The sequence below is a fragment of the Penicilliopsis zonata genome (assembly GCF_001890105.1).
Source record: "Penicilliopsis zonata CBS 506.65 unplaced genomic scaffold ASPZOscaffold_14, whole genome shotgun sequence".
Lineage (NCBI taxonomy): Eukaryota > Fungi > Ascomycota > Eurotiomycetes > Eurotiales > Aspergillaceae > Penicilliopsis > Penicilliopsis zonata.
The window spans coordinates 517,190-532,638 of NW_019208923.1; the positions used below are offsets into that span (position 1 = coordinate 517,190).

At 48.9% G+C, this 15,449-nt stretch overlaps 5 protein-coding genes and 1 non-coding gene across 6 annotated transcripts; 3 read left to right on the forward strand and 3 right to left on the reverse strand.

Moving 5' to 3' along the window:
* Positions 1-962: 962 nt before the first annotated feature.
* Positions 963-2,771, forward strand: ASPZODRAFT_144959 (hypothetical protein; the record flags this gene model as incomplete). The annotated part of the gene is made up of 5 exons (XM_022725061.1): positions 963-994; positions 1,029-1,037; positions 1,092-2,052; positions 2,154-2,483; positions 2,559-2,771. 5 exons carry the CDS (start codon positions 963-965, stop codon positions 2,769-2,771), a joined length of 1,545 nt encoding a protein of 514 aa, XP_022578903.1.
* Positions 2,772-7,498: 4,727 nt separating this feature from the next.
* On the reverse strand, positions 7,499-7,633 carry ASPZODRAFT_t118. The gene has a single exon. It is a non-coding gene; the product is annotated as a tRNA-Asn (tRNA).
* A 72-nt stretch (positions 7,634-7,705) lies between these two features.
* On the reverse strand, positions 7,706-8,572 carry ASPZODRAFT_135217 (hypothetical protein). Its single transcript, XM_022723728.1, has 2 exons — positions 7,892-8,572; positions 7,706-7,824 (listed from the first exon to the last, which is right to left on the reverse strand). The coding sequence occupies exons 1-2, from the start codon at positions 8,431-8,433 to the stop codon at positions 7,776-7,778; spliced, it is 591 nt and encodes a 196-aa protein (XP_022578904.1). The 5' UTR covers positions 8,434-8,572; the 3' UTR covers positions 7,706-7,775.
* A 251-nt stretch (positions 8,573-8,823) lies between these two features.
* On the forward strand, positions 8,824-10,459 carry ASPZODRAFT_121738 (hypothetical protein). Its single transcript, XM_022721301.1, has 2 exons — positions 8,824-9,709; positions 9,790-10,459. Exons 1-2 carry the CDS (start codon positions 9,078-9,080, stop codon positions 10,175-10,177), a joined length of 1,020 nt encoding a protein of 339 aa, XP_022578905.1. The 5' UTR covers positions 8,824-9,077; the 3' UTR covers positions 10,178-10,459.
* A 544-nt stretch (positions 10,460-11,003) lies between these two features.
* ASPZODRAFT_53034 (hypothetical protein) lies at positions 11,004-11,632 on the forward strand (the record flags this gene model as incomplete). Its single annotated transcript, XM_022728451.1, has 2 exons — positions 11,004-11,221; positions 11,281-11,632. Coding segments are annotated over 2 exons (570 nt in total), but the record flags the coding sequence as incomplete, so codon positions are not given.
* A 269-nt stretch (positions 11,633-11,901) lies between these two features.
* ASPZODRAFT_72002 (hypothetical protein) lies at positions 11,902-15,207 on the reverse strand (the record flags this gene model as incomplete). The annotated part of the gene is made up of 3 exons (XM_022729799.1): positions 11,902-12,456; positions 12,518-15,031; positions 15,088-15,207. 3 exons carry the CDS (start codon positions 15,205-15,207, stop codon positions 11,902-11,904), a joined length of 3,189 nt encoding a protein of 1,062 aa, XP_022578907.1.
* Between the last annotated feature and the right edge of the window lie 242 nt (positions 15,208-15,449).

Genomic DNA, 15,449 nt, shown 5'->3' on the forward strand with positions numbered 1-15,449 from the left:
ATACCCCGTCTGGTACGCCGTATCTTCTCCCAAGGTGCTGCTACTACCTTACTCTCTCACACACCTCCCTCCCCTCTCTTCTCCTATCAACGGTCGCCCTCCCCTTCAGCTTCCATCATCCACGCGGCATATCTATCCATTCCTATCCCTTGCTTGGTCGTGCCGCTCGGCCCCTCTTCTCCCGCCCGCAACTCAGGCCGTCGCCAATTCGAATCACAGACAAGGGAAGGAAATAGAGAACGGCGCTTTTGCCGCAGACCTGCAGAAACTTTGGGGGCTTTTTTTTTCCTTTTACTTTCCCTTTTTTTTCCCTTTTCGACCCTGCTGTCGTGGTCGGTTGTCTTGTGTCCTGGAAACCCTCACTCCTCGCTGGGTTCCCCTCTCCTCCTCCACCCCCCCTGTGCAAGCGTTACCCTCAAGCAGGTGATCATCATCCGAAACGCAGCCAGGACAACGCTCCGATCTGATCTGTCTGTTGTGTGTCGTGTTGTCTGCCTGTAGCAAACTATTCGCGAATTGCCTGGGATCGCGATCTTGGGGAATCCGCTTGCTTGACCCAGTCTTAACGCCTTTTTTTTACCCACCCACCACCCCCCTCCCGAGATCTTCGGCAAATAGCACCGCGCAGTTGACACACTTCTGAGATCCTTTCTGAGCAGCTGTCTCTTCCCCCTGCTTGCTCTCTTCCACCCCCCTCTCACGTTTCTTTTAAACACAAATACACACCCTTCGAAGTGTCAAGGGTTTTCCGACTATTTCCCGGTGTCGCAGGCCCCGCCCGTTTTCCACGACCTCCACCGACAGAAACGCCATCACGTCGCTGAGCCATTTCCCCCTCTTCCCCCGCCCCTTCTCTTTGGATTTGAAACTCCAGGGATTCTACAACTGGCCGATCAATATACCGGTGTGGATGACGTTGCGGACACAAGGACAAGTACGACTCTGCTGAAGTCATTGGCGTGATGGGGTCCTTGGAAGCTGGACCCAGACACAGGTTCGTGGAAATACATACACACACATATACACAGAGAGAGAGGGTGTGTGTGTGATTCTGGATCGTCGCGCTGACCATGCTATTCTTGTTTTGTTAGGGACCACCTCCCCTCGATCGCGTTTCTGGGAAAAGACGGGTCAGGTTACCCTCAGAATCCCGTCACCGCGGGCGCAAGCGCCTCTCCCACGCCTCTCATCAGCCCGACCACCATGTATCCCGGTCAACAAGTGCCTTACACTTACCCACCCTCATCAAGTGTAGGACATCAGCCCGGTTATTTCTCACCACCTGATTCCCACGCCCGTCGACTGGTGGAGGATGAGAAAGAGAAACAACAACAGCAGAATGCGCAACCGCAGCGGCAATCGCTACCATCGATTCACGAGGCTCTGGGAAATGACAACCTGCCCTATCCTGGGCCACCGACGTCGGCGCCGCAGTCTCAACCACCCTCCCATCACGCACCTCCCTCGCTATCTTCCAACCTGATCAGCCGTCCGGGGACCGAAGGGCCTTCTGGCCCGCCCAACCCCTTCTCCGCCAACGGCAACTCCTCCACCCCACCATTTTTCCATCAGAATAATCAGTCAACGCCGCTCCCACCGGATGCCTCGCGCTCAAGCCTCACGTCGATCAACACTCAAGATTCGCGGAATGCCTCACTCGTCTCCCACGGCTCTGGCAAATCGCCCACCCAGAGCATGAAGACAGCCATTACCTCGATCACCGGCTCGCAGGCCTCCAACAGCTATGATTACAGCGCTCCTCCGTCTGCCGGCAGCGTCGCCTCGCCCAGCGGATACCCCTTTTCCCAAAATTTCTCCTTCCAGCAACCGCCCAGCAGTGCTCCCGCCTATCCACCCGCTGCCCCCTACGACAACCGTCAGTACACGCCTTCCCACTGGAAACCCGGACCCACAGACCCGGCGCGTCCAGAGGAGCAGCACAAAGCAGGTTTGGCCGGTCCGGCTGGTCCTCCCAACATCGCCGCGCAACCCAACAGCGATTCTGTCAAACGACACCTGGAAATCTACGATGTGGAAACCTCTCTCAACGAGGTATGTCTTGCCTTTTACCTCCACCCTTCATCTTCCCTTTCCCCCTTTTTTTCCCACTTCTTTTCAGAATTTTATTCTTGGCCCCGTGCTGACGAGTTTAGATTACGGAAATGAGCTCTCGGACCCTTGATTTCTCGCGTCACTACGCAACGAGGGCACATCAAACCCAGCGGTCCGGACCCATTCTAGGGTCACTCCCGTCTCTCAACGAGGTTGACGAAATGCTCAACATGCAACGGCGCAACCAAGACGCTTTGATCCGCATCCGCACGGCGATTATTAACCAGGAGCATGCTTTGGCAGAGCAGATGGCACAACGAAAGGTCTTCAAGCCCGGGCTGCGCGAGGATGAGCACATGGGCATGTACCAGGAGGAGTACAAGGGTGGTGGTGGTGGCTTTGCGGGTGCTGACACCAAGAAGCGGCGAGGGGTACGTTTCTACTCTTTCCTTTTTTTTTCACCCCCCCCCCCAAATAAACATTAACGGCTACTTACTTCTGAACAGAAAGCCGCCCCTCCTGGCCGTTGTCATAGCTGCAACCGCGCTGAAACCCCGGAATGGCGCCGTGGGCCCGACGGCGCACGAACCTTGTGCAACGCCTGTGGGCTACACTATGCCAAATTAACGCGCAAAATGGGCGCTAACAAAGCATCCGCGCTGGGCTCGAATCTTAAACCCAAAACTACGCTCGACTCGACGTCGGCGAACGGCCGTTGATTCCCCAAGTTCCTGCATGTATGCATTTTTCTCGTCTTGCTCTTTAAAGGTGATACCCGGCGTTGAAAAAGAAAGGGCTACAAGAATTAGAAGTGTGTTCTTTTTTTGTTTTGCTCTTTTCCTCTGGTTTTACATGTCTGATCATTAAATTTTGATGCTCTTCGATCGTCGTTTTTGATCCATCTTGGCGGACATCATTTTTCCATCTAAGTTCATCTGCGCGATCCATGTGCCCCCCTTCTTTCTTCCATCTTATTGTTGAATTCCCTTTTTCCCATTTTCCCCCAATTCTGGTGGATCTTTTCAATACCCCTTGTGCTTCGAGAATGTTATGGTATCCAAAATAGACTCCCGGTTTGTGTATGTGATATGGTTTCATTTTGTTTGAACCGATTTGCCTTTTTTCTTCTTTTTTTTTTCTTCCTTCCTGGGCTACTCTGGCATTCCATTTAGTCAGTCACTTTTCTTTCTTTTCCCTCCCCTCTCTCTATCCTGTGACTGAGATATATTCCGTACCACCCCACTTTTGTCCATCCGTGGAACCGATATGTCCTGGGAGGGTTTGAACTTTGAAGAAACGCCCACCGGTCATAGCACACATGCCTCTCAACGTCAGTGCGCATTTCATTTCGGGTGACAGCATCAGACCAGTGTCAAGTCTTGTTCCAAGTGGCGGTTGTGGATATCAAGTGGTTCGTTCAGTGGATCATACGATCAGCCTTGAATTTGGTATAAGCGAAGCATAGTGATATATGTACATGAACATTGATACCTAGGTAACTTAGTATACCAAATGTATGACAGTTGTATAATAAAAAAAAAAAAACATAGTTCTGTGGTCAACAGCTCATGGTGACGCCACCGTGGCGACGGTCCTGTCCATCGTACTCCGTACAAGGAAGTACGAAGTAAATACCATGAACAAAAAAAAGAAAATCTGCCCCCCCAAAAAATCAAGCAAGGATTACAGATGCATGGGGACATAGAGAATAAGTCTACATTGACTAGTCATGTAAGGTAGAAGTGATAAAGTAGTCGATCTGACGGTTGAATCTCGATCGCATCTCGATCGCAGATCGGGCACGATGCGAGATCTGACACGAGTCGTTAACTGTAAGTGTACGGAGTACTCTGTACAGCACAATACCTGTGTAGCACTACCTACCTTAGGTATGTAGTAGTGCTCTACTACCTAGGTAATTAACAGGCATCAGCATAAGTTGGTACATACCTGCTACTAGATGCTATTTAACTATGGTAAGTAGGTACCTTACTTATGGTACCAGGTACCTACCCCGGTACACAGTACCTAGTAACCAACTAGGTACAGTACCTTAGCCAGGAGTACCAGTGACGGATGGTACGGTACCTTGGGTAGTACCTTGGGTTGGATAGGGAACTTACCTCCCTTACAGGAGGGCAAGTACGGAGTACTTAGGTACCTACGGAGTACCTACAGCTGTGACACGTAAGACCTGAACCAGGGACCAGGGTGGGTGGCTGGCTGTGTAATGAGAAGTGGTATTTTTCGCTTCTTCGGGCGTTCTAGAACATCGCTGTACTGAAAGTACTACACTGACTTCTACACTCCTCTACGGAGTAGAGTCTAGTAGTAGTTAGTGGTGGCAACTGAATAAGACATTATAAGATACTGCAGCTGAAAACCATTTGGTATATAGTTCAGTAGTGCTAGGCTACTAATTTAGGTGTGGTTGCCGGCGCAGGGACTAGCATGCTACCTGGTAGGTACTACTACTACGTACTCCGTAATGAGAATTCTGTAATAGGTACTAAGGTACTAGGTATGTAGTATAGGTAAGGTACCTAGTACCTATGTGGAAGAATTTAGGGATACCCACAGTACGGAGTACTATGGAGTACATGAGTATTCCACAACCCCCATGCCTTGCCTGCCGGATTGAGTAACATCCACGACCTCATGCCCTCTTGTCCTATAACTACATGACCACTACTCCGTACATACTACGGATTACACCCATCTTATTATGTCGTACTCTGGGCCTTAGGTACTAGGTAGTTAACTAGTGACCGGTACCTACCATGTATTCCGTTGTAGATCGACTTGTCTCTTGGGCCTCGCGCTAGGCCTATTCTAGCCGCGCTTGGACATAAAGGCGCGCAAACAAACTTCTTCAGCGTATAGCACACGTGTACCAAGATAAATAGGGGTAACTAAACTCTTTACTAGAAGGGAGAGCTAGCTTATCTCAAGTTAGTGAGTACAGAGTATGGTACATAGATAGTATTTACCTAGTTAGTAGCAACTAACTAGTTACTCCGTAACTACCGGAGTAGTAGTTAGCTAACTCACCATCTAGGACTCCGTACTCAGGCTCATGCCGGCCCGCTCTCGATCCGATCTCAGCTGGAACCAGTCAGCTAGTCCGCGGTGACCCGTTTGTCGGGCTCCATGGCGGCATGGCTTTCATTGAACAATGAACGGCGAGCGAACAGCGAAGCTCAAAAAAAGCGGGTGAGCGAACCGTGGAACAGGTAGCTCGAAACGAGTATGAATACGTATTGGGTTCTTATAAATACGCAGACTATATATATTACTTGTATTTACGGGTATGGTTACGGGTACTACCTACCTAACCTACTCCCTTGGTAGGTACCTTACTCCCTACCTTAGTAATTAACAGCACCAGGTCACTTACTCTATTGCTAGGCAGGCGCTTCTATTCTGTACATTTATTGTGGACATTTATTATGACAATTATGGGCAATTCTGTATACAGTACTGTCATAAGGCGAGATCCGCTAGAAATGCAAGATCTCGATCCGGTGCAGTCCCCCCGACGATCGATCAGCACCCATCCACGAATCTAGGGCGCATTAATGGGACCAAAGCCGATCGTCACATTGCGGTGAGATGAGCGGCGAGCCCTGCCGTCTCTCAGGAGCGGCGCCGCGCGACGACGATTCCAGCTGGCTGCTCCCCTACAATTTCTCCGTACTGATCGGCTCAACCTCCTATTAATTATTTGTTGGGATACGAGTAGCTGTTTAGTAGGTCAGTAACTAGTCTGCGAGTAATTATAGAATGTACTACTAGTACATACTACTATCTACCTAGGTAGATAGTAGTTACTAACTAACTAATTAATTAACTAACTTTGGTAACTAGTTGACCATTGTCTACGGAGTACTCCGTACAAGAAGTGATTCCACCATCATACGATCTTGTATCGGGCATCAATAGTCATTGTTGTGGAGTCAGTGATCAAGCCTCTCCTCGGTTCTACTAGTTAAATAATTACAAAATAAACCGCTCGCTTCTATCGGACTGGAGAAGGTGACAAATTCCGGTTCGGTAAGTCCAGCAAAGACCAGGTTTCTGCCCCGCCGGATTAGCACGAGCCCTGTCTCATCAAGGAAAAGCAACAGCAAGCATCGTTAATAGGTAGCCACGTCGCTAACGAGGTCAACTAAAGCGTAGTCCTCTACATAACGGGTCATCCGTACCGGTGGTTAGTGAGGTATGGACTCGGAGTCCTTCTCCGTTTACCAATCCAACAGTTCAATCCCGTTAACTTTGTTACCTAGGTACCTTACCCTGTTAATAGTACCTCATACTAAATACTCCGTACAGAGTACAGAAAATACTAGTAAATACTGAATCCCTTCTTAGTCTCGGTAGTTGCATCAAGCTAACGGCTAGACCGAGATCTGCCGTTGGTCCTCGATCAGATCGAGTGACACCTGCTGCAAGGGCTGGCGCTGTCGGCTTGTGCTACATACATAGTACGGAGTACATACAGTGTCCTCCATACGGAATATTTCGAGGTACTCCGTATAGTAACCTGATTACCTTGTACTTCAATATATACTACCTGGGTAACTCGGTACTTCGGACTCCGACTCTGCGCTGCTAGAGTAATAAAGTTGGTTAGTTCAGACTACGGTTTGCTCCTGGTGGTGGCTGTGTGCATACCCTGACCTTGCAGCGTGCATACCGTGATCGACTTGTCTGCATATGTAGTATAACTACTAGGTAGTTACTACATAACTACTCTGTACGGAGTACTTCGTGTCTATCTCTCTTTTGTGGGGCAGAAATTAGTATATGATGAATACCTAGGTACCTACGGAGTAGATACGGAGTACAGGAAGTACAGACTGAACCTCTGTGGACTGAAGTGAATCTGTGGTTATCGCGTACTCCATATGTACTCCGTACCGAGTACTATGGAACAAGTACTGCTCCATAGACTGTGGAGTGAAGGATGCGCATCCTTGACACCTTGACAGCTGCATTGCACTGGTCACATTGGGCCGAATGCCCTGCGTAGTAGTACAAATAGATTAGATAGTTCGTCTATATCCGCGGAGCAGGGTATGTACCTACGTGCAGAGCACGCAATAAGAGACGGAGTTGTACGCGGTAGGTGGTACAAGACGGAGTAGTATTCCGCAGTATCGAGTTAACTCTATGCCTAGAATTATGATATGAATTTGTGTTCAATAATGACTAGTATTTATTGCTGCTCAAGGCAAAACAAGGCAACGAGGCGAACCATGCCAATAGTCCCAATAAAACATGACTTGAACCACATTATTATTACGGGGTATTTGATATTTAGTAACTAGCAATACGGAGTAAATAATAAAACAAGATGATGAGAAATAAAAAAAAAAGAGATGAAGAAGAGAAAAGAAACCCTTCACTTCCTACTGAGTACTGCCTCTTGAGGCAAAAAAGATAATGACAAGGGTGGGGTTCGAACCCACGCATCTTTCGATAGCAGATCTTACTGTATGATTATTAGTAACGGGATATACGGATTTTTGATTGGGCAGACACTAACAGACTGCCGCCATAACCACTCGGCCACCTTGCCAGTTTCACTAATTTTTCTTTTTTTGACAATATGACCTGACATCTGGCGTTTCCTGCCAGGGATTCTGACTCCGTGGGATATCTATCGAAAGCTTAGTTCCTACTCGAAGCTCACTGCAGGTCAATCATGGTATTTATAGGTATCATAAACTTTGGCTCTTCGAGGTGTATTGGAGGTAAACGGTGTCGATCCTGAGAATAAGCAGTCAGCCTTTACAAGTCTTTTTTTTTAAAAAAAAAGTTCGATAGTTCTCCCAACCATTTCCCCTTTTTGAATCCTACGTTCTTCAACCTTCCTCGTTCCTCGAACCCCCGATCCTCATACCATCTCCTCAGTCCCTCGCCCCGCTCTTTGCCATCCGTATTCAGCGCCATACAAGCTATCACGTTCCGTACGGGAGCCGACAGCGCAGAGTCCACCAGCCCGGTAGGCTCCCGTGCAAGATGCGCCACGCCTTCCTCTGAATCGACAATCGCCAGCACCGAAGATAGCAGCCGGCTACCTGCCCCCTTCGAGGTGTACTCGCGATGTACGAAGAGAGACAGCTCGACTGTCGGGGCGTACGACAGCATCGTGCCTCGGAAGGGAGAGAGGTACGTATACCCGACCACCTTTCCCTGCTCCACGGCGACTAGATACGGAAGTCCCCGCCAGGTGATGTCTTGGAACTTGGACAGCGTCGATTCAACAGGTGGGGGGGTCTGCTGGAATGTCATCACCGTTTCGAGCACATAGTGCTTGTAGATGGCGTGGACGTGGGGGATATCGTCGCTTGTAGCTGGTCGGATGTCGATTGCCATTTTGTCTAGCACCTATCTGGATAGTATGAAATCAAAAAGAGAAAGAAAAAACTATCGTCTAGTACCTGGTGGTGCTTTTGTAAATTTTTCGCGGCTGAGTCACCGGCAATGGTTTTTATCTTTTGCCGTTGCTACGTCAGATACAAGGTCTACAGAACCACACTGTTCACGGGCGGTTCATTGGCAAGTACCTAGACTATTACATCTAGTCTGGCGATACTTCCTATTGGCTTTGACCTCGTATTATCTTCAAGCATGAGGTTGATTTCAACAGCGCCCTTCTGGTCAAATCAAACTGGACGATAAAGCTTCGAGTTCTAGACCGATAAGACGCTGATCAATGATATGTTGATAAGCAGCAAGCTACACGTTATCACGTGTGCGGGGAGGGGAGCTCTCCTCGCTCTCTGACAAGTCGCTTTTCCTGCCCTTGTTGTTCAGACATCATTGCCTGGCCCTGGCGGAGCGTTTTTCTCTTTGGATGATATTCTTCATAAATAGCCCTAGGTCTGACTCGTGGTAATAATTAACAAGCTCGCCTTCTGCTGACTGGTTGCCGCTGGTTAGTATCTATCAACTCGACCTATCTTACTTTGAATATTTTATATTTCTTTGACTTCGAGTTAAAACTACCCCAAACAAGAATGGAGTATACGTGCTTGCCTCTCTCTGAAATCCCGACAGTCTCGTTGCTTTACAAGTTGAAGCGCTTGAACCAGGCTGCCTTCCCAGTCGCGACTCCATCACAGACTTTCAACGATATCATCTCCCACATACGTCATGATATCACCAACCTGCAGGTGGACTGCATCGTGAATGCGGCCAACAAATCTTTGTTGGGCGGCAGCGGCGTGGATGGAGCCATTCACCGTGCAGCTGGCCCGGATCTAGTGAGGGAATGTCGTGGACTGGACGGTTGCGAAACCGGAGATGCAAAGATCACGGCTGCTTACAGACTTCCTTGTAAGAGGATTATACATACCGTGGGTCCCATCTATCAAATAGAGGTTTCTCGAGGTATTCGTCGTCCCGAGAGCCTGTTGAGGAGTTGTTATCGGCGCAGTCTTGAGTTGGCGGTCGAAAACGGGATGAAGAGCATCGCATTCGCGGCAATCAGCACCGGCGTCTACGGATACCCCAGTCGTGGTGCTGCAGAAGCTGCCATCGACGAGGTTAGGAAGTTTCTAGATGAGCCCAACAACGTTGGAAAATTGGAGAGAATTATTTTCTGCACCTTCGAGCGGAAGGACGAACGGGCATATGAAGAGACCATTCCGTGAGTGATATCCTATTCCCCATATTTCTTGTTGCTATGAAAAGAATTCGTTCTGAGACAGGAGGCAAAAAAAACAACAGCCAATTTTTCCCTCCTACACAACTTGACCATGAGTCGCTCGTACAATCTACCAACGGCGAGTCTTCGCCATCCCCGGAGCTCCTGGCAGCTACACTCCCCGACCCGCCCACCATGGACCCTGTGCCAGATTATGAGCCCCAACCTAAACACAAGAAGATGAAGATCAACTCGGGGGACTCTCCACAGGTTATTGGGGACAAGAAAATTGAAGATGATTGGGAGGAGGTCGGCCATTCTGAGGATGAGCCCATCGAAACGCTAGATGATGAACCAGTAGAGGTTGACAATGCTCCCTCTGCGGCCGACGTACGCAGTGTGCAGTCTAGCAGTATTCTCGACATGGACGACTCGCACTCTTCAGAAAACCTGTTGCAGAAAGACTGGTAGTTCAGAGAGATTTTCCAATACACCAGTCATCCTTCTTCTTCTTCTTTTGAATTCCTACGACCTGAATTTCGGCGCTATATTTTGCCTTTCATATTCAAGAATGTTAGCGAGAAAGGCGTTCCTATGTTCTTCTCGAAGATCACAATTGTTCCTGTTTGTATTCAGTTGAAAAGCACGTGAGCTTGATCTTGCGCGAGAATCCATCGGCAGGATAGCTTCCTTATAAGAAATATTCATATCAACACCTGATACTCTATTATTTAATTCCAATGAGTCACCTGCACTTAACATTGACTACCTGTTGTATACCTTTGCAGCAACTAGAGATGCAACTTGATATATACTACATAGTAATGTAGATGCAAACAATGCAAACAATTCTTAACAGGGATCAAGCTCCGGCGATCTGCGCATTATCCCGACAGACCAGCAAACTTGCAACAGCCTCGATTTCTAGAGACTTCAATTGTTTCTATAGAATTATTCGTTTTCAATAGCTCATTTGCCCTAATATCATAATGTTGTGAAAGTGCATCAAATCCAAAGAAAACCCTTTGCAATACCTTCAAATCCACCTCACGCCGACAAGATAATCGACCACCATCCCGCCAAATCACGAGCTGAAGGACCACCACGCCCGTCGATAATGGCGCAGACAAAATCCGTTCCATCCCAATCCGCTGCGAAACCGCATACTTCCACATCTACCTCCTCCTCCTCCGCCGCCGCCGCCGCCGCTAATAGACCATCTTTCTTCTCGCGCTTCCGATCCCGCTACACCGCGCTCCCGCCCCCGATGCGCCGGTCCCTGCTCTTCTTCCGCTTCCTGGTCCCGCTGGTACCCATTGCGATGTTTGTCACCGAGCATGGGTACCAGATAATGTGGGTGCGCGGGCAGTCGATGACCCCGTACTTGAACGAAGACTATGAGGAGATGCACACGAAGAGCGATCTAATCCTGGTCAATATGTGGTCGAATGGGGGGTCACTATTACCCTGGGAGAAGAAACGGAGGTTAGAGAGGGGGATGATAGTGACTTTTCGGTAAAAAAACGCCATCTACCCGTTTATTCAAGGAAAGTACTGGCTGATCTTTCTTCTAGATCACCTGCCAACCCTAGACATATGGCTCTCAAGCGCGTGGTCGGGTTACCGGGAGACCGAATCACAACGCGAGAACCTTGTAGGAAGGAGTCGCAGATCGTACCGTTCAACCATGTCTGGCTGGAGGGCGATGTGGAGGACCCGAAGAAAACGATAGACAGCAATACGTACGGGCCTGTCAGCGCTAGTCTCATCACCGGACGGGTGATGGCTGTCCTCTGGCCGCGGGCGAGACTGTTACGATGGTCGGATTGGGAAGGCGAGTCGGAGGATGGTGTGCTTGCGGCGGATTATCGACATGAGGTCAGGGAGCGGGTGGTCAAGGAGGCTGTCAAAGCGGAGCGTCCCTTTTTCAACTAGAACACTTCATGGCCTGCTATTATGTATATCTCATGTCTTGTATTTTAGATCCCTGTATAGACTGTATATTAAAGAATCTTACGAATGGGATTAGGCACGTAGCCATATCTACTCTAATCTTGGTGTACTATGGTCGTTTCAATCTCAGATTAGGTATAATATAGACGTTTGAAAATTATTTACATTGATTGTAGCTCCCGAAACTACGTGTTTCTCAAAGTTCCGTCTATATACCAAGCGATTCTCTCTGTAGTTTCTTATTAAGGACCAACGATGCGAATATCCTCAGGCTTCTCCTCCTGCAGCCGGTCAATTTCGGATGCAATGCTCAGCACCCATCGGTCCTTTTCTACACGACTTCGGGCCTTGAAGACGATGCTTCGGCCATGTACACCCAATGCGGATACTTGTCGCAATGTTTTCTTGGTCTGACCCTCCTCTCCGACCTCCGGGGCTCGAAACAGGTTCCTCCTCCGAGGTTGCCAGATAACAAAGCTGATGGCAGTGTCTTCGTCGCTGCTGGTATAGGCATCCGACGCTAGATACACGCGCGGGAGAGCATGGTGTCCGGGGTGGTTGCTATCGAACGTTTGGTTCGAATATAGAAGGTCGGAATCCGTCAGCAACCCGGAGTAGATATAACAGTCGTGGAGATCGATTGTCATCTCATGTTCTTGATGGATGGACGGTATCTCGGTGCCGTTCCGTTTTCGCAGGGCGCTGTGGTAAATAAGTAATTTGCCCTCGGTAAGAATCAGGTGGCATCGTCGAAAGGTCGAGCGCCGTTTGGGTTTGCGGTACAGCTGGCCGGACATCTAGTTGTCCATTGTTAGAAGGAATGTGGGCCATAACAGAAGAAGCTATAGATGTTTTTACCTTGATCGTTCTGCATCCAGACAATGCGCACATATTATGTATCTGGGGAGAAGCCACCGCCTTCTTGACCTCCCATTTCCTTCCAAACTGGCCCATAAAGGACTCCATTTCTTCGTCAATATCCAGTGACTCAAGGTTGCGCTGTCGGACCGCTTTCAGTTCGGTGATGTCTGCTACAGTGCGCTTCTTCCAATACTTGACGAGAGAGTCTAGTCGTTTCATCCACTCATCGCGTGTACTAGAGTTGTATGCCTGCAGGCGAACGACAAGGCCATTGTGCAAGAGTAGCTCGAGGGTTCTCTCATCATCAAACTGGTTCGTGGATCCATCTTCCCGAGGTGTATCTCGCTGCTCCGGATGGAATTCAATATCTGGTCCCTGGTCCATGTTCGGGTCAGCAGAGCAGCTCCCTCTTCGCACAGTTCTCACTTCTTGCACTCGACAGAGGTCTATAAAACCGTCTGATTCGCTGGTGTTGTGAATGTTCCTCTTGAATTGAACGTAAGCTTCTTCGTCATGACCTTGAACGTGCTGTTGATTCCCGTTATCCAACCACGAGATTTCACCATCGGCAATGGTATATGGATCCACGTCGAAAGAGGTAGGCATCGTGTCGAGAATTTTCTGGGCTGAAGGTACGTCCGAGTTGTTGTCGAGACTAGATCTGGGAGGGGCCGGTGGCATTGCCTTTGCAGGCCTGCAAAACAAAAGGTAATGATCTTGAGTGAAGAAGTATAACCGTTTGAAGAACATCTTGTTCAGTCGCTGATGTACCCCTTTCTGAGACGTAAGACGGATCAAAAACCCTTCTATCGGGGAAGGCTCTTCCGTTTTAGTGTTCTCCTCGTGAACAGCTGTTGAGTAGTGTTGTCTGGGTCGTAGCTCGAGCTCATGAGATGTTTGCATTGCTATCGACCCGTAAATTTTCTCTGCATTCACACCAACAATCCATTCAAGCCTGTCGTAACGCTTCCAAGCAAGTCCCATTTTCTCAGTCCTAGACCACCGTTTCAAAACATCTGCCCATTCTGATCGGCCCTCTAACATCTTCATGCAGCCCCGTACAATCGCTGAAGCTGCAAAATGCTCTTCTTTAACGGCTCCGCCATCTTGATCCGTCGAAGTAGAAGAGTTAGGCTCCAAATTCTCAAAAGGGTTTTTGAAAACAAGGGACACTCCAAGATCGGGGACGCTGATAGGAAGCGATTTCGGACGCTGCCATCCAAGACACTGGCATATGAAAGTGTACCACTCAACTGAATGTGCAGCAGACCGTGGTCGTATAATGTAGATCTTGGTACCTCGGTCAGAAGGACGCCATAGTACGAGTGTCTTGTCGAGCGGAGAGTAGAGATTTACTCTGGTCGTTTTGTGATCCAAATGGACTTGGTGGCATGGTTTCTTCTTGGATCCGGGCTTTTGTACTTCTGGAATGACGCGTGTCTTGTACATTTGAAGACAGAAAGATGTATGCTCATCCGAACCCTTCCGGCATACGACAAGATACTCGCGCCACTTATCGACAATTCGCGTCTCCGTTTTTAAGCTGTCATTTTCCATGTAGTCGTCGGGCAGATGGGTCTGCGGGGTCTCTTCGACTCGAACTAGCATCTTTTCTGCTTTTGCAATAGCCCCTTTCTGTGCTTTTCGCTTGTGTGGCCGATTTGAGGATATATTATCATGCGTTCTGGACATTTTAGCACGGAGTCGTTGTTGCTTGTCGAGGATGTTGTCATCTAGATTGAACCTGGCCACCCTGCTCGACAGAGGTTGCAAGATATCCCATTCCTCACGACCTCCACTGCCTGCTGAAAACTCTCCAGCGGTATCTTCACTCTGGGGTTCTTGTTGGGCCAGGGCACCTGTCGACGAGGTTGTGGGCTTGCCCTTCGTATTGGACAGGGCGCTTGATCTTAGCAATAAGGTAGACGAGTCGGCTTCACTTACTGAAGCTATCGAATTCGGGCGGCCTTGGTCTGGAAGCTCAGGGATACTTGAGCTGTTGTTCTTGCCTTTAGTCTTGTCTTTCCTTCGCTGTTCCTCAGGACTTGTGCCCTCCCGAGCCGTAAAGTATGACGAGGCAGCCTCTTGCGAATTGTTTCTTGGGTCATTGTTCTGGATTTCAGTGCTATCAGAGATCTCGGCTGCATCTGAGAACGGCTGTTGCGAATGTTCTTGAGCAGATCCAACCGTCTCGTGGGATAGCATTCGTAGTGGTGAAGACGAATCTACAGCCAGTTGATCCTGCGGCTCATTTGATTGTTCTGACTCGGTTTCTTCGTCGTCTGATTCGGCCTGGGGATCCAAGGAAGGAGGTGCAATCCGATCTGAATTTTGTTTATAATGGGTGGCCACAGGGTCCACGGAGAAGGTAATTGTTCGTGAGGTATAATTCCTGAATCTCAACCGAGACTTATACCATGTCTTTCTGTGGTTTTGCAACCAGCCTTCGGGGATTGGACCTATAAAGAATCGTCGGCTTGTCAGGTGAAGATGATGCGCTGACGCATGGCGCTGTCAAAAAAACGTCAGGAATACGACCAAGTCCATCTATAGTATAACAATCATACCAGTCGCCGAGAAGTATATGACTCCTCTTCCAGCCCACAATAACCATCTTGCGACCAGCTGTTGCTATTCGCTTCTGGTCTTCCATTACCATGCGAATCAGAGCCCTGTGGAGAACTCATGACACCCTGTAAAAGGTTCGCAACGCTCACAGAATAAAAGCTCCCGTTGCAACCACTCCGTTTTTCTATAGTATCAAAGAAAACAAACTGTTCTCCTGCTGTGTTGCTCCTGCAGCGTTAGGGGGCAGCAGCTTGTAGCTAGATGGCAACCTCAAGCGATGACGTCGACGGTCCGCCCCTTGACCTGTATTGATTTGGTTTGTTTGAGATGTTTGCAGGTTGCACCTCTAGAGGGGTTCAGG